The sequence below is a fragment of the Myotis nattereri genome (assembly GCF_964212035.1).
Source record: "Myotis nattereri genome assembly, chromosome: 10".
Classification (NCBI taxonomy): domain Eukaryota; kingdom Metazoa; phylum Chordata; class Mammalia; order Chiroptera; family Vespertilionidae; genus Myotis; species Myotis nattereri.
The window spans coordinates 5,327,571-5,345,767 of record NC_138085.1 but is presented as its reverse complement, the minus strand read 5'-3'; the positions used below and the strand labels follow the sequence as shown (position 1 = coordinate 5,345,767).

Genomic DNA, 18,197 nt, shown 5'->3' with positions numbered 1-18,197 from the left:
CATCCACAGGACTTTCACGGCACCCCTTAAGGGTTTTGTTACTTTACCAAATTTTAAATGACCCACTTCTCAGTTTATCTCCCGCACACTCTTAGGTTGCTCCTTGAAAACCCCTTCAGATACATTGTGCCCTGAGGGGTCAATGGAGGTTTCTGGTTACTTCTGACATACTTTACCTTTTAGCTAAACACTCTTAAGTAAGCCTCCTGCCCTTGCATTGCTAGTCCTCAATGTATTCAAGGAATAGAACCTTTAAAGAATTTCACCTTTTAAATGTTGATTTCCCTCTTAGACCCCTGTTCATAGAAGGTCTGGGAAGTTCTGTGGAGTGACTTTGCTGGGCACTCTCTCTCACCCAGGCCTGGCCCTGCCCAGCGCTGTCCTGGGCTCTCTCATCCAGGCCTGGCCCCACCCAGCACTGTCCTGGGCTCTCTCTCTCTCTCTCTCTCTCTCTCTCTCTCTCTCTCTCTCTCTCTCATCCATGCCTGGTCCCACCCAGCACTGTCCTGGGCTCTCTCTCTCTCTCTCTCTCTCTCTCTCTCTCTCTCTCTCTCTCTCTCATCCAGGCCTGGCCCTGCCCTGAGCACAGGGTGAGCTGACATAGGCCGACTGTTCTATGCTGGGGCTGCTAGGGCGGGGTACATGAGTCATCCATATTTCAAGGTGAAGAAGCTGAGGCAGGGTGTTGAGTGGTTGTCTTACGGCTGACGCACACCAAGCCAGAGCTCTGCCCCACGGGCGGTTCCCTGCCTGCGGCTTCACCAACCACGAACAGAAGCAAAACCAGGAACCAGCCCAGGGTTGACTGTTCCTGCAGAAAACCCTGGGGCGGAAACGTGGCTGCTCTTCTTACATTTCTACGTCATTGGTGTTGGGTGGTTCATTCGCATGTTAGGGATGAAGAGGGGGTGCGTAGGCTGACACACCTGACGAGACTGGAGAGGTTGTGGACTCACACTGCCTGTCCCGGTGGCTGAGTGAGAGAGTGAATTGATGGACGGAGAGACGCGCCGACGCAGTTAAATGTGCTGCAGCAAGAAAGGGTTACAAAGCAACACGCGGCTCAACAGGCCAGGGGAGGCTTGAGAAGGAACATGTTATCACGAGGTGTCGGGGAACCTGGTCTCTGGCTCCACCAGCCACTGTGGTCCTGGGCAAGTCACAACCTCAGAGGTAGAGCAGGTGGTGTCTGAGGACCCTTCAGGCCAGAGCTATGGGGGTGGGCCAGCCTTTGACACCAAACGCTGCCCCACAGGTTCTTGGGGCTCTCCGGGCAACACCCAGCTCAGAAACTGGGCTGCAGGGTCCCCCTGGCTGTGTCTGAGCTCCCGGATCTCAACCCCCAGATCTCAACCCCCAGATCTCAACCCTCAGATCTCAACCCTCAGATCTCAACCCCCGGATCTTAACCCCCAGATCTCAACCCCCAGATCGCAACCCCCAGATCTCAACCCTCAGATCTCAATCCCCAGAACCCAACCCCCAGATCTCAACCCCCGGATCTTAACCCCCGGATCTCAACCCCCAGATCACAACCCCCAGATCTCAACCCCCCGATCTCAACCCCCAGATCTCACCCCCCAGATCTCAACCCCCAGATCACAACCCCCAGATCACAACCCCCAGATCTCAACCCCCAGAGCCCAACCCCCAGATCTCAACCCCCAGATCTCAACCCCCAGAGTCCAACCCCCAGATCTCAACCCCCAGGTCTCAACCCCCAGAGTCCAACCCCCAGATCTCAATCCCCAGGTCTCAACCCCAAGATCTCAACCCCCAGAGTCCAACCCCCAGGTATCAACCCCCAGAGTCCAACCCCCAGGCATCAATCCCCAGGTATCAACCCCCAGGTATCAACCCCCAGATCTCAACCCCCTGAGTCCAACCCCCAGATCTCAACCCCCAGAGTCCAGCCCCCAGATCTCAACCCCCAGATCTCAACCCCCAGGTCTCAACCCCCAGAGTCCAACCCCCAGATCTCAACCCCTGGAGCCCCACCCCTGGAGTCTTGCTGTATTGCAGAGACTAGGAAAGTGCCTCTGTGGCTGCCTCCTGCTGGTTTCAGAGCTGCCATCTGCAGCTGCGAGAGGAACTGGTCTGTCTGAGCCTTTCCATTAGCTGGCTTTCAGGCACCCCTCTGCCAGCATTTTCCAGTCTTGGCTACACGAATCCCTTTGCCTTTCCTCATGGCTCCCACAGTCCCTCACCATTATGGCCATCTTTCCCCAGAGAACGTTTTCTGTTAGCTTCACTTTCAGCTTCCATTGGTGTTGACTGGGCTGGGGAGGTGGATTACCAGTGTGAGCGGGGCCACAGAGCATGCACACATCGCTGCCCTCAGCTAGCTCTTGCAGCCCTGTGAGTTTATGACCCAGCCAGAGCAACAGGTGCGCCCAGTGGGCTGGGGTGGTCTGTCGCCCCCACTTCCGCAGCCCGCACATTACAGTAAGACCCCAAACGCGTTCTAAACTGCTCTTCAATACATTGCTGACCTGCAGTAACTGTTGACTTCAGCTCAGAAATAAATATAACGGAAATGCTAAACGTTGCTTTCTCGAGAGTTAGAGTGCAAGAAGCATGGCTGCAGTTGAGGTTTACAGCATTTGATTTCACTGGTTCTCAACCTGTGGGTCGCAACCATCAGAAAACACATATAGCATGTCAGATATGTACATTATGATTCATAACAGTAGCAAAATTGCAGTTATGAAGTAGCAACGAAAATAATTTTATGGTTCGGGGTTACCACAACATGAGGAACTGTATAAAGGGTCGCAGCATTAGGAAGGTTGAGAACCACTGATTTATAAGAATGTATCCACTTTATAGGAGTGAACAGTCAGAAATTCAATATTCTGTCCCAAAAAAAAAGACAGGTTACAACATTCTAATATGGCTATATAATTTTTTTGTGTGTGGACTCTTTCAAACATTTATTAAAAAAGCAAAATGGATGTTCATCTCAAAAGGAACCATTAAAAATGAGAAAGCAATACAAAGGTCGTCTGTAGCAGCCCCTGGTGGTTAGCCTGCGGCCTGGTCTCCGTCTGGCCGGGCGAGCCCTGCACCTCGGAGCTGGCGGCCTCCCGCACGCCCTCTCAGGGCGCGGACCACACCGTGTCCATAAAATTAACCATTTCAGGTTAAATTAAGCTTAAATAAGGGTGTTAAATACAGCACTTCCTCGAAGTCTCTTTACAAAGATGACTTGGCCTTGTTCACATGACCGCCAGCCAGCGTGCAGGAGGCTCTGGCACGTGAGCAGGCGACCCCTGTCTGACAGTGTCCACTACACTCTGAGGTCGGGGTGGCTGCTGAGTGAGCCACTTACAAGGCGGCCGCCTCTTTTTAAAAACAATCAGAACACTGTCAAGATTCCGGCACCATTTGCTCCTGCAAATAAATTAGCCTCAGTAACTGTGTGCAAGCGAGTGTTAAGCATCAAGCACACCTTCCCCACGCCTGGCCACGCCTGTCTTATGGCTATGATAGTGGCTGTTAATATGGCTATATTTAAATACATGTTCTGTGTGTGTTAGTTTGCTTGCCGTTTTTATGAATTTTTTAAATTGAGGTAAAATGTACACCACATGAATGTACCATGTTAATCATTTTCAGTGCACAGGGCAGTGTGGTGAAGTCCGCTCACAGTGCTGTGCAGCCGTCACACCCTCTATCTCCAGGCCCTTCTCATCCTCCCAGTCAAGCTCTCCCCACGGCAGCAGCGCCCTGCCCTCCTGTCCCCTGGCAACTTCCATTCTACTTTCTGTCCCCGAACTTGATGTCTCTGGGGCCTCAGATGAGTAGAATCACAGTTTTTGTCCTTTCATGAACTGGCTTATTTCACTGAGCATCGTGTCCTCAAAATTCATCCACGTTGTAGCATGTGTCAGAGTTTCCTTCCTTTAAAAGACTGAATAATCTTCCATTTCATGGTTTTTAAAATAGTGTATTTAGTTACCCTAAGTGTGTACACATATACTATTTGCTTGTGTTTTATGTAAAATTAGCATTGCTATCTATAATAATAAAAGGGTAATACTAATTAGACCAGACAGCCAAACGACCTTCCGATGTCCTTCTGGACAACCTTCCATACGAAGCCGGGGCAGCGAGGGCCAAGCCCCTTGCACAGATTTCGTGCATCGGGCCTCTAGTTCTATATATTCTTATTAACATGTAGAATATAACCCTGCATTAGCCATCTAGCAATCATCATTATTGTCCTAATTCCTTCCATTGGGTTAAAACAGAGCAACAAACAAAGCTCCCAAATGGCCCAATGCAGGCCCTTGAAGTGGTTCAGAATCAGTCCAGGTCTCTATTGACTAGGAAAGGCACAGGGACCTGCCCATTGGACATGACAGTTGTGCACATGCAAGAACTGCAGAAGCTGACCGAGAACCAAGGGCCAGACTCACTTCTTTTTTTTTATTTAAAAAAAAATATTTTTATTGATTTCAGAGAGAGAGAGAGAAACATCAATGATAAGAGAGAATCATTGATCAGTTGCCTCCTGCCCGCCCCCTGCTGGGGATCGAGCCCACAACCTGAGCATGTGCCCTGACTGGGAATTGTACCGCGACCTCCGGTTCATAAGTTGATGCTCAGCCGCTAACTTTGATGCTCAGCCGCTGAGCCACACCGGCCAGGCCAGACTAACTTCTAAGGAAGCAGCGGCCGCAGGGCAGACTCAGCAGCCGGCGTGCTTCCTGCAGGCCCGCACGACGATGTGCACATTTCTCTTCTCCCAGCCTGTCCACACGGGCCCTGGGGCCGCTTTCGGGCGGAGGGGCCATGCCAGTCCCAGACCCTGGCCAGGCCCTGCGAGAGGCTGCAGTTTCCTGGCTCCAGTGCCGGCCTTCGAGTGGGTCACGGGAGGACATCCGGGGCGCGGGAGCCCGAGGCAGCCGAACGCCAGGTGGGCAGGGGCATTCTCTGCGCTTTCCTGGGAGAGCAGGAGAGTGACTGGGCAGCAGCTTCTGGACGGCACGTGTGTGCGTGTGGGTGGGGCGTGCTGAGGGCTGTGCTCCCCACGTCTTCCAAACACGTGAGTCAGAACCGGCCTGCTTCCTCCGCGGGCCCTGTGCTGGCGCCGAGGGTCTGGGCGCTGGGGTTTCTAACCTACCCCCCTGCACGCAGACCTGCGCCCCAGGCCATCCAGCAAAGGCTGTGCCGGCCCCGCACCCCACATCCTCGCTGCTCCTGGAACCAGCTTCACCCCACCCAACGCTGGAGAGGTACCAGCTGTGCCCATTCCCTGTTGGTGCTCGGCTTGTGCCCACGGGTGTGATTTTCAGAGAGCCTGTGTTTACCCAAATACCAGCAATGAGCTGCCCCCTAGCAGCCCGCGGGTCCGCCATTCCCACCTCCATGGCCGGAGGACGGAAGGCTCTCTCCACGTGGGCACCGTCCGGGCTGTCCTCAGTGGGCATGGTCACGCCACAGGCCTTCCTCCGAGGTTCCTACCGCGTTCACACAACTGCCAAAACACGGCCGACCCTGCTGCAGAGGGGACTAAAGACTCCCGTCACCAAGAACTGTGCCTAATGCTAAGGGGACAGTTTCCTTTTCCGTCCATGTCCCCCGTGTTCCTATGTTCAGTCATCAGCGGGAGAGGCACGTGTGCATGCGGCAGAACGACGGTAGTCCCATCCCGCCCGCAACCACGCCCACATGCCTGCCCTTCCTCTTGGTCTTTGCATCGTTTTCAATGACATGGGAAGGAACCCCACCACCGAAAAGGCAGAATACAGAATGTTTCAGCCAGTGTATTTGGAAAATCCTTTGTTTTAAAATGGAGCCTATTAACAGAAGATTTGAGGTGTGATAAGACCAACAGGTCAGGGGACACTTGCATTGAAAAGATAGTGTTTATATTCGCAGCTCCCAGAGGTCCTCCTCGCCCCACTCCAGGGGTGCCCGTGAGGGGCGCCAGGGTCCCTGGGGCAGAGGGAGCAGGGGGACTGCGGGCAGCAGCACGATTGTGGTTTCCAGGGAAGGGGGCGAGGGCGAGGTGGTGAGCAGACTCGAGGCTGCTGCTTAGGCTGATCCCAGTGGCCTCTGGGTGTGGCTGTGTCCTGGTTGTCTAGTGGACCAGGCCCTGGTGCGGAGGGCGGAGGACAGTGGCCGCGGCCTGAAACGTGGAGGGGCTGCTAGGCGAGGTGTTCCCTGTCTAAGACCCCCGGGTCAGCAGGGCCCCCAGCGTGAGAGCATCAGATACAGAAAGTAAAGGTGCAGTTAGTACTAGTGCCTCCTTTTGATGAAGCCCGGGGCAGCCACAGCTGCGTTCCACTCCCATGACAGAGAAGCGAACATGCGGAACCTCATGCACTCCAGCAGCAAGGTGGAAGGGTCTCGGAGTGACAGCACAGGGAGAGACGGGGGCTGCACACCTTCCTGGGCCCTAAGCCGGCCAGATAGGCTTCTCGGTGTTTCAAGAGTTTCTGAATTTGGAGGACTCATGTCTGCCTGCAGGTGCCAGGGATAACCGCAGCCCCTTCAGCCCAATCAGCTTCTGAAGAGGTGGAAAATACCTTTCACAGTGGTTGGTTTTGCGCTTTTCTATAGAATTAATGGATAGGTACTAGTTGACAGTAGCCGACACAGAACTGCAGAGCTCCTGACTGCTGTCTCCGCATCCCGTGCTGCTTCCTCTCCCTGTGCCTCCACGCTCCAATTCATGAGCCAACGGGCACCAAAGAGTGTTGGCCCAGCCTGTGGCACAGGGCCCCTGGTGGCTGGTGGGAACTGATCCGTGACCTACCTTAAGAGGTTCTGTGTTCAGTAATCCCCGAGCACAGCTGGCTACAGGATAAGTCGCCTGGACTTCCTGAAAAAGCAATTTTGTTGTGACACCAGAAGCCTGGAAGTCCGCTGTTAGAAGTTTATCTCAGGAAAACAGTCAGCAGCTAGGCAGAAAGATTCACGTGGAGGATGCTCATTGCAGCATTTAAAAAAGAGTAGAGTGCCTACGTAACTTCGCTGGGGCACCTCCAGGCAATGGAGGGTTCCAGCTGTTAGAAACGACTTCAAAACACAAACAAAAGCCCATGAAAAATAGGGGATAACACTGTGGTGCAATATGATCTGAATTTCTCAAAGAAAAAGATATATTTTTGTATGTAATAAACAAACACCACAAAATCTTTATTTTTCTTTATGTTTTTTTAAATATATTTTATTGATTTTTTTATAGAAAGGAAGGGAGAGGGATAGAGAGTTAGAAACATCAATGAGCAAGAAACATCGATCAGCTGCCTCCTGCACACCCCCCACTGGGGATGTACCTGCAGCCAAGGCACATGCCTTTGACCGGAATCGAACCTGGGACCCTTGAGTCCGCAGGCCGACGCTCTATCCACTGAGCCAGACTGGTTAGGGCTTTCTTTATGTTTTTGAGTAAAAAATCCACACCTCTGATAACACATTAGGTATTTTCATTTCTTTTTTTTCTTACTTAAACTGATGATAGACTTTATTTCCCTTTCCCCCATTGACCCCTTCTAGCTTGCCCCTACCCCTCGCCCCAGGTCTTCACTACCCTATTGTTTGTGTCCATGGGTTATGCATATATGCATATGCATACAAGTTCTTTGGTTGATTTTTCCCACACACCTACCCCTGTCTTCTCTCTGAGATTCAGTAGTCTGTTCCATGCTTCCATGTCTCTGGATCTATTTTGTTCATCAGTTTATTTTGTTAATTAGACTCCACATTATGAGTGAGATCATATGATACTTGTCTTTCTCTGACTGGCTTATTTCACTTAGCATAATACTCTCCAGGTCCCTCTATGCCATCTCAAAGGGTAAGAGACCCTTCTTTTTCACTGTTGCATAGTATTCCATGGTGTAAATGTACCACAGCTTTCTATTCACTCATCTACTGATGGGCACCTGGGCTGTTTCCAGATCTTAGCTATTGTAAATTGTGCTGCTATGAACAGAGGGGTACATACATTCTTTCTGATTGTTTTGGGTCTCTTAGGATATATTCCTTCCAGACTTTTCTGGGAGTGAGAATGAGCACTCTCATCTTTTACACACACATCTCTTCTTACCCCTCAGCCCTGCCCTACCCCAGTGATGTCTCAACCTCCTCCTCAGTCTGTCTCTTCCTCACACAGACTTCCTGCCAGAAGCGACCCTCGGGATTCCTTGTGTCTGTGCGCAGTGAGGCTGAGGCATCCTTCTTGGCCTCTCTGGTCAAGAGCAGTTTGAACTCCTGCCCAAAAGTCTGGATAGGGAATCATGATCCTACACAGGTGCGATGACATCACCTGTCATCTCTGAAGCTGCTATGGCCCTTCAGGCCCACTCCCTGTCCCTGTGCCTGCCCAGAGAACTCCAGAGCTTAGAGATCGGCAGGGACATTTGGGAGAAAGGGAGGAGCTGGAGGTCAGGTGAAGAGCTGAGTTCTGTGAAGGTCAGTAGTCTTCAGCTGAAGTTTATCTGCCTCTTGTCAAGATTTGTATACAATTCAGACATGACACCCTGTAATTCAGTTCTCTAAACTTCAGTGAGGCTACACATACTGTGCTGAGGAATCCTTCAGGGAATTCTCCAGAGCCAGGAAATGCAATGTTGGTTTGTCTTCTCCCATCTCCTCTCATCGCTCCTTTCTTTGGGTCCCCTTCCCCTGGAGGAGGTCCTTGGTGACAATGAGTGTGGAGCTTTGAATTCTAGGCTAGAATCTGGGATGTCTCTCCTTTGAGCCATGAGCTCCACCAGCCCCATTCACTTTAAGTCCTCTCTCTCTAGGGTATTCTGGGCTTTTCTTGTTTTCTTTCTAATTCCTTAAGTTGTAGGGTTAAAGAGTTTATTATTAATTTTTCCTGTTTTTTGAAATAGGCCTGTAGTGCTATGAACTTTCCTCTTAGGACTGCTTTTGCTGCACCCAGAGATTTGGGGTTGTTGGGTGTTCATTTTCATTTGTTTCCAGGAAGTATTTTATTTCTTTCTTGATCTCATTGGTAACCCATTCATTGTTTAATAACATGCTATTTAGCCCCCATGTGTTTGAATGGTTTGGGATGTTTTTACTGTAGTTGATTTCTAATTTCATTCCACTGTGATCTGAGAAGATGCTTGATATGATTTCAATCTTCTTGAACTTGTAGAGGCTTGTTTTGTGTCCTGACATGTGGTTTGTCTTTTTGAATGACCCATGTGCACTTGAGAAGAATGTATACTCTGTAGCTTTTCATAGCCTGATGTTGTATGGGCACCTTTCTAAGTTCTGGTGCTCTCAGTGGAAACTCCCTGGAGCTGAGCTATCCCTTTGGAATTTCAGTTTCTGTCTGTGGGAGCTCAGCCAGCCTTTTGCACCTCCACACTTCCTACCAGTCTCTTTCCATCCTTGGTTATGAGGGTTCTCTCCAGTTAGTCTTCAGTTGATTATTTAGGATGGTTTTTCTGTATTTTAATTGTAATTCCAGTTTGGCCCTGGGAGCGTGTCAGTGTAGCATCCATTTACTCTGCCATCAGTTTGGAATCTTCAGTTGTTTTCATTTCTACAAGGAGCAAATTACCTGTATAATTAAAAAGTCAATTGATAGGTATATTTTTAAAACATTTCTTAAGCCTAGGGAATATTTATTTATAAAGAAGGAAAATATGCCCTTCTTGTACAGATGCTACCTGTAGACTTTACAGAGTCAGTTCTTGTCTAGGTAGGAACCTAATGATATCTGCTTATTGCATTGTTTGAGAAGGAAAGAGAAGAGGCCTGTAGATAGAAGAGGGCCTGCAGCTTCCCACAAAGACATAACAGAGTTGTAGACTCTGTGAGGTGAAACCCCGTGGAGTATCATTTCGGTGCTCAGTGTGGGAAGCCTCCGTGAGTGCCCATCTGGCCCCAGTGAGAACCCCACAAATGGGTGTGTTTCAGCCGCACAGGGCTCCCCTCGTGGGGAGACACTGAGCAGCCTGGGCTGACCACTTCCCAAGAGGCCCAGCACACCCTGGAGAGAACAGGCAGCTAAGGAGAGAAGGAGCCTCCCGTTACCATATTTCTCCCTCCCCTCTGGGTCCTCTGTGAGAGCAGCTTAAGCTCTCCATTTCCCATGTGAAAGTTATCCAGCCTTGTTTGTCTTTTTTGGTGAGGTTAGTGAGCCTCATTTCCTGGTTTAATAAAACTTTTGAATCTTTGTGACACCACACAATACTGCAATGAGGAAACATGGTGGCAGCATTTCAAAAGTACACTTAATAAGGAGCAGTAACCTGTTTTTTTAAAAAAAATGTCTCCAAAAACAAGCTTGGCTATTTTTTCCCCTTGGCTGGATGGGTTGGCACAGGACCAGCAAATGCCAGTGGCCACGGGAGCGCACAGTGGAGATGGAACGTGCAGATCTGGTGGGGGACTTCGTGCTTGTTCCCTGGCCTTTGGGAAGCTTTAGGGTCTTAAACCTGAACACCTTGGAAGGCTGACCTTGCACCTCGGGCCCTCAGATTCCTGACTGCAGAAGGTAACGTTCTGGCCACATCGAAGTGCTTAGACAGGTGAGTTCTTTATGTTCCTATCAGACTAATGAGGCCAAATCTGTCTGCACAGAGGCCGCCCTGTTCCCCTCTCTGAGCCAGGCAACCACTGGCCCTCTCCTGTCTCTAGAACTCCATGTTGCCTGCTCCTCCAGGACGAAGGGCCAGAGAGCAGAGTGCGAACTGGAACTGCCTGCTAAGGGAGCCTCTCGGCCGTCCCCTCAGCACTCACACACACACACACACACACACACACACACACACACACACTATGCTTGTGCTCAGCACCCTTCTATTATAGATCCAGCTAGGATGGGAAGCCCTGAATTTCCTTGAATAATTTAATCGCCAGAGCCTGGCCTGTGCCCCTCCCACACTCGGTAGGGTCTTCCTTGTCACTGGCAACCAGTCTCCACCTTTTAATAGGCAAAGCTTTGAAATTATAGTCTTTCCTTTAACAAATTCTCAGGCAAAGGTGGTCTCAATCACTGTGAAGACTTACAAGGCAATATAATTACTCAGGGCCATTTGTAAGCTTCCCCGCCACAGGAGGACAGACACCAGGAAGACTTGTCAGACCAAAAATGCCAGACACCAAGAATCAAACCATATAAGGAACTAAAACTGCAAAGTAGCACCCACAATGCTTTCCTGTTGACCCAATTCACTGCCCAAGCCCATCCACCAAGCCCCCCAAACCCACTGATGACAAAAGCTTCCTGACATTGACTGCTTATAAGGACAAAATTTGAGCTCCTAGGGGCAGCCATCATCGACCCAGTTCCCTTTGGCTTGGTGCCGTGTCGCCCTTCTCTCTGGATATTCCCATCCCCCAACCCCTTTTCTTTAAATAAATTCAATTTTTCTTTATTCACTGTCTAAAATTGTTATTTTGCCTGCCTGTGCACCAACGACTTTAACCTTTCAATCACTGTTGATTTTGTTTTAAATAGTAATTTTTTCCCCTTATTTGGCAAATTCATCTCTTTGTGGCTGCAAATTTTCAGGTTAGCCCACCTGTCTCAGATCTTCTGTGTCTAAAAGGTTACCCGTGGTTCCTCTCGTCCTTGGCACAGGTGTAAGTGCCTGCAGTCTCTGTGTCTGGGAGCGGGCCCCTGTATGTTGGGGTGAGAGGTGGAGAGAGAGGCAGCCTTCTGGGGTCACTGTGAGAGGGGTGTGCTTATTTTACAATGAGGAAATGGTCAGTGATGAGATTTCTACTTCAATGTGAGAATTTGTATATGTGCTAGGATCCCTTGTTTTTCAAAATTGTGCCATGTCTTGGCAGAGACTGTTGGGAACACACCAAATCCTTCTGTCCTTCCAGGCTAAAAAAGCCAGAGCTGGGCACACACTCCAGACTGTAGACTCACCTCCCAGCCTCCTTTGCAGCTGTGTAGTCATGTGATTCAGTCTTGACAGGGAAGCCCAGGGAAGTGTGGGTGTCTTACCTCTCTGCTCCTCCTTTTCTCTCCTCAAGGGCCAGCGGGAACCTGGACGGGAGGAGGGAATCCTGAACCACCTCCTGGCAGAGAACCCACCCACTGCCCTGGACTTATTGAAGGAAACAGGGTTATTTTTTCACAGACACTTTCGAGTTGGGCGGCTGTGATAGCAGCCCCACCCTTACCCTCGTCACACTCCTGCCTCCCTGCATGCTTACAACCCTACTCAGCTCTTCAGCGAGGAGCCCCTCAGAGCAGTATGCTCTCAGGGTACGCATGGAAAGGGGTCCACCTGTCCGTCCTTCTCCTGGCAGCCCAGTGAGGCAACAGTTTGGATGTGGGCAAGTGCTGCAGTCCAGCCATCGGCAATTTCGCTCTTTAAAGTCAATCCCATGCTCCTGGCTCCTGTGGATGTTGTGTTCTTATCCACTGAACCCCGAAATCTTAGGCCCACCTGACGATGAGGAAGGGGACTAACAGCCAGCTTCTGAGACAAATCGCTGCCCTTGCCCCGGAGTACAAAGGCTGGCTCAGGGCAAGTAGACGGTACAACTGCCGTCACTATTGCCACCGAGTGTGCAGCCTCTGCCACGGCCGCGCAGGGGCCGGACCCTTCATGTGCATTAGTCCATTTATTCCTCACGGAGCCTTGGGGGGAGTATTTACACCGCGTGGGAGAGGAGAAAGCTGGGACACCAAATCACTTGCCCGAAGCCCGAATCACGCAGAGAGCAAGGTGGCCCTGGTTTTGGGGAGGGCATGCCCTTTGGCTCCACCCTCCCCCGCCCCGTGCATTTCCTAGGAGCGAAGCCTGGGTGCTGACACTCTGAGACTTCGGGGCCCTGGGAGGCGGGGCTGCCAACTGCGTGAGCAAGGGGGCAGAGCAACATTGTAAATACTTAACCAGCAGGTTTTTAGCCCCCCAAAAGTGTGCGCTGTAAGTCACGCAAGGGGAAAGCACACCCAGGTCTCAGAACAGCAAAGTAGGAATCGATCTAGATTTTCGTCACTTGTCTGGGTTGGCAGAGCGCCCTAGATGACCTCTGCTTTTATTTCACCCCGACAGTAGGGACCAAGATTCAAGACGCAAAGGTAGTGGGTTTTCCAGGGGACTCGGAATTGGGATGACACTTCTGAGACTTGTGTCTCATTTTTCTCCCAAGGAACCGGGGGCTGCCTCCTGGAGAGTCACTACCATCGTCACCTCCCAAGGCTCCACCGAACAACCCAGGTGCCAGGGTTTGGGTGACTCCAGGGCTAAAGAAGAGACAGAAACAGAAAACAAGGGAGCCGTGGTTGTCGTCCTCCAGAAGGGGACAAGCTTGGGCAGCTGCTTTGGGCGCAGCCTGGGCCTTGTGCAATGGCCGAGGGGAGTAGAGTTTTTAGAGGTTCGGCGAGGGAGAGAGACTCCCAAAGGTGACGCGCTGGGAGTCGGAGGTGAAGACCACAGGTTACTTAGCAGGGCTGTGATTTAAAACGATCTGGGCCCCACCACTGACCCCACTGCTCACAGTCTCCTGGGTTTCATCTCCCCTCAATGTCCTTCTTCAGTCACTCCAGCGAGGGGAGTAACTGCCGGCTTCTACGCTTCCTGAAGGTGCTGTGTCTGAGGGGACGCTGGGCTCCAGATGGTTGGCTTGGTGCTAATTATGACAAGAGAGCATAGTCTTATACACAGAAAGAGCAATAATACTTTATTTAAAAATATGTACAAAATTATTAGTTTGAAACACATTACTTTTCAACATACATCATGTAACACTGACAGGTGTGAATTTTGGTACTTTCATTCATTCAGTTTTGTGATTTCTCTTTTACTCAAGGCTCTGGGGGAGCATTTTCTTCAATGCCCACCAGGGGAGGTGACCACTGGCCTGGTCCCTCCGGGGCTGGCTGTGCTTTGGGCCCACTAAGGCTGAACTGGACGGGAGCCAAAGGCAAACCCTGACCCTGCTGGGGGCACTTGGGACAAGAACTGACAGGCCATCTCAATCACACACCAACTGCCCATCTTTCTCTCTGCACCTGGGTAAAGTTAGTGAGAACAAGTATCACTTATTTTCACAACAAGTCCTGCTCTGGGCTTAGGTAATATAAATAACATAAATTATGTTCTCTGTAATGCCCGCTCTTTCCTGCCCCTGTCACCAGCACCACGGGAAGCGAGTGCGAGGACAGGAGCTGGCCTCTTGCTGCAACCTGGGAAAGGAACCAAGAAGAGCAATGAAAGGGAGCGTCTGCGTTAGGCCGAATTTGAGTTGCAATGATTTTTTTACAAACATATTTTTATTGATTTCAGAGAAGAAGGGAGACGGAGAGAAAAACATCAATGATGAGAGAGAATCATGGATCGGCTGCCTCCTGCACGTACCCCACTGGGGATGGAGCCCACAGCCCAGGCATGTGCCTTGGCCAGAATCCAACCATGACTTCCTGGTTCATAGGTCGATGCTCAACCACTGAGCTACGCAGGCCAGGCTTGAGTTACAATGATCTTGAGATAAATTGGACACTGCCTTTGGGCACAGCCCGGGCCTTATTCGTCCCTCTTTCTCCCACAGTGCCTTGCGTCTAGCAGGCACTAAATAAAGGCTCATGGTGTGGGAAATACAGGAATGCAGAGGAGCTGTGACACCAGGCAGACAACATGCCCTTTTGGAATCTGAGTGTTTGAGAGATGAAAGGGACATGGGCGATCATCTAGACTTGCTTCTTCGCATGGTAAATGGGAAAACGGGCCCAAGAAGTCAGGTGAAGTGAACAAGGTCACACACTAGCTCCTGTTAGAGTAAGACATGGGTTCAGATTTCCTGAATTTCTGCTTCGATTTCCCAGTCTCTTCAGATCTGAAACTGTAAAAAGAGCTGCATGGACTCAGTGGTGTGCCTCAAACTCTGGAAAACCGACCCCACGTCAGAAGCTCTGGAGTAATGGGCGACCTGGGCCAGTGGCCAAGGGCACAGCGCAAGCAGCCAAGTTCCCCGTCGGCAGCCTCGCTCCCAGGGCCCCGGTCCTGCCTGGGCTCGGGGACCAAGGCCCCGGGCGGGTGGCCCCGAGGACAGCGGAGGAATGAGGTAGGAGGAGCACAGAGATCGACGGGGACCTGCGGGCAGGTCGGTGTCTGTCCGGCCCCTGCCAGCAGGTCCAGCGCAGAAGTCCATGCGGCAGCTCGGGAGGCTACGGCCTCAGCGTGTCCAGAGGAAACGTGTAAACTAAGCCCACGGACCACTTCTGAGAGGGAAAGCAGCCCGCTTCAAATACCTGCTGAGAAGATGAGTTACAAGAGAAGGACTGTGCCTTGTCTGCCCCCTGGAGAGAGAAGCAGAGAGAAGAAAGGGAGGCTTGGGGAGCAGCAAGGGAAAGAGAGGGGCAGAGGGACGGTCCTGGCAGACAGGGAGGATGGAGGCCCCAGGCCCAGAGACAGGGGGTGCTGGGCGGCAGGAGAGGCGGAGTACACACCCAGCCCTCCCTGGGCTTCTCTCAGCTGAGCTGCCCCAGCGTCTCCCACGTGCCCTCCCGGGAGCTGAGAGGCACCGGCTCCCTCTGCTCCCAGCGTGATCTTGGTTTACAGAAAGGACGATGTGGCCTGGTTGGAAACGCTCATGTGATCAATGTAAAGAAACCACAGGGTTTCTCTTAAGCAGAGCCTTCCTCCTGCCCACACTCAGCCCACCCACCCCCTGCTCCCTCCTCTTCCCTGACTTTCTGCCCACTCCCTGCTCCCTCCAGTTCCCAGCGCCTTCCTCCCGAAGTCTCCATCAGACCCACCCCTGCTCTCCTGCAGCAGACCACGGAAATCATTCACCTGCAAGGGAGCCGGGCTCCTCTGCTCACAAATGAGTACCTTTGTGCTTCACTGGCGGCCACAGGATGCCCACTGGGGCTCAGATGCCAGGAGGCAGAGCAGGACAGCCAGGTCCTGGCTCAGGCCCTGTGCCCCCTCCACCCACCCGCCTCTCGCTAGACAGCCGACTGGTTTTCGTTGCACGTGTAGATGGTGCTGGGCTGGACGCGCCGTCGGATGCGCTCAGGCACTCTGGGGAGGATCTGGAAGGTCTGGGGCAGCAGCTCTATGCAGGCCTCGCGGAACTTTTTGATCCTCCAGCAGTAGACGATGGGGTTGAAGACAGACTTGATGTAGCCGAGCCACAGGACGCAGGAGCTGGTGGTGTAGAAGGAGGGGCTGCAGTAGAACCGCCTGCTGAACACGGACAGGAGGCTGTAGACGGCGTGCGGCAGCCAGCACAGGGAGAAGCCCACGAAGAGGATGAGGATGGTGGTGAAGGCCTTGGTTTTGAAACTCAAGTCCAAGCTGACCTGCTGCTGCCGCTGGCGCCGCCGCAGGCCGGCCCTGGCGAGCTGCCGCAGGTCCAGGGTGTCGGACTGGTTGCGCACACGGACCGCGTTCTTGCGCACGGCGTGCAGGATGCCCAGGTAGGAGCCCAGCATGACGCCGAAGGGCGCGAAGAAGGCGGTCACCACCAGCGTCACCACGTAGGCGCGGCCGGCCGGGAGCTCGGTGTAGCCCAGCACGCACTGGGGGGCCCGCGCGGGCACCTCCACCAGGGTCCAGCCGGCCAGCGAGGGCGCCGACACGCAGAAGGACAGCGCCCAGGACGCGGCGATGATCGCCTTGGCCCGCCGCGGGGTCAGCCGGTCCTGGCGCTGGGCGATGATGAGGAAGCGGTCCACGCTGATGATGAGCAGGGCGGCCACGCCCTCCAGGACGAAGAACCAGTAGAGCGCGGCCGAGAGCCGGCAGAAGGAGTCGCCGAAGCGCCAGCGCACGGTGACCAGCGTGGCGGCCGCGAAGGGCATGCAGCACAGCGACAGCATGATGTCCGAGAAGGCCAGCGTGGCCAGCAGCAGGTTGATGGCGGAGCGCATGGCCGGCCGCTGGTACACGATGACGCAGACCACGGAGTTGCCGAGGAAGCCCACCGCGATCATCAGCACCAGGAGGCCGGCCAGGCAGCCCCGGAGCGGCGCCGCCGCCGCCTCCCACGCGTGGCTCCCGTTGGACGGCAGGGATTCAAACGTCTCCGCGGACGTGCGGTTGCAGGACATCCTGGGGAGAAGCTGGGAGTCTGGGCGGAAACGCCGGAGGGGCGCCCCTCAGCGCTGCGGGGGCCGCCGGGCTCCGTGGGCTGCCGGCATCCCCCCGGCCGGCTGGGCTCTGCAGGGCGGTGGAAGGGTCGGGAGAAGCGCCTTCTTCCGGGAGCATTCGCCAGGGTCCGTGACTCATCAGGGACCTCCACCGGCTCAGACCGCGGCCTGTGTCACAGCTTCCTGGGGGCGCTCTCCCACCTGGGCAAGGAGCGGGGAGACGGAGTTAGAGCTTGCAAGCTGCTGAGTAGCGCATTTAATCCCGGGCGTTCTAGACTGGGTGGGGAGAAGAGGGGCTCACTCAGCTACCACCGGGGACAGGTTTGCTGTTCACAAGCGCTGTAACTCTTGCTAAGTAACCCAGAGAAACCCATCAGACCTACTTTGCAAGGGGTTAGTAAGTGAATACTTTCTAATCACCATTTACGGAATAAGCATGGATTTAATGACTTGAACTACAAGCAACCTGGCAGAGTGAAGTCTGGAGAAGCCGCTTTCATGGGAGGTCAGGGCGCGTGTCTGCCCTTCTCTGCTCCCTCCCAGCGCCCGGAACAGGAGCTGCCAGCAGGTCTGTTCACTGAGTAGGTGAGTCCTATGACGTTTATTTAGCTTTGTTCTGAGATACACATAGGTGGAGTCACGTGCAGTTGTAAGACATAATCGGGCAGATCCTGTATGCAGTTTACCTCAGAGGCATCTTGGGTAGCCAGTGTGCTGGAAAGAAGGAAACTCTCCCCAAAGATAAGCTCTTTTAAAAGATGCTGCTGCCCTGGCTGGTGTGCTCAGTGGTTAGAGTGTCAGCTGGCCGACTGGAGGGTCTCGGGTTCCATTCAAGGTCAAGGGCACTTACCTGGGTTGCAGGTTCGATTCCCAGCCTAGGTGTGTGCGGGAGGCAACCAATCACTGTGTCTCTCTCACATCTCTCTCTCTCTCTCTCTCTCTCTCTCTCTCTCTCTCTCTCTCTCTCTCCCCTCCCCCCTCACTTCCACTCTCTCCAAAAAAAATAAACAAAGAAAGAAAAAAGATGATGCTAGCTTTCCTTTTGTTTCTCACAGATGTGGGCAGCATGGTGTTCAGCGATCAGTAGCCTGAGTCCAGAGTCTTGCCCGGGCTGGGTGAAAGGCAGCCCCCACGGCGCATCCATCACTGGGCTCCCTCGAGC

The 18,197-nt window shown here is 52.8% G+C and overlaps 1 protein-coding gene across 1 annotated transcript; it reads right to left on the bottom strand.

Annotated features, from left to right (window-relative positions):
• Positions 1-13,609: 13,609 nt before the first annotated feature.
• On the bottom strand, positions 13,610-17,614 carry GPR45 (G protein-coupled receptor 45). Its single transcript, XM_081101189.1, has one exon. It carries the CDS (start codon positions 16,994-16,996, stop codon positions 15,890-15,892), a length of 1,107 nt encoding a protein of 368 aa, XP_080957315.1. The 5' UTR covers positions 16,997-17,614; the 3' UTR covers positions 13,610-15,889.
• Between the last annotated feature and the right edge of the window lie 583 nt (positions 17,615-18,197).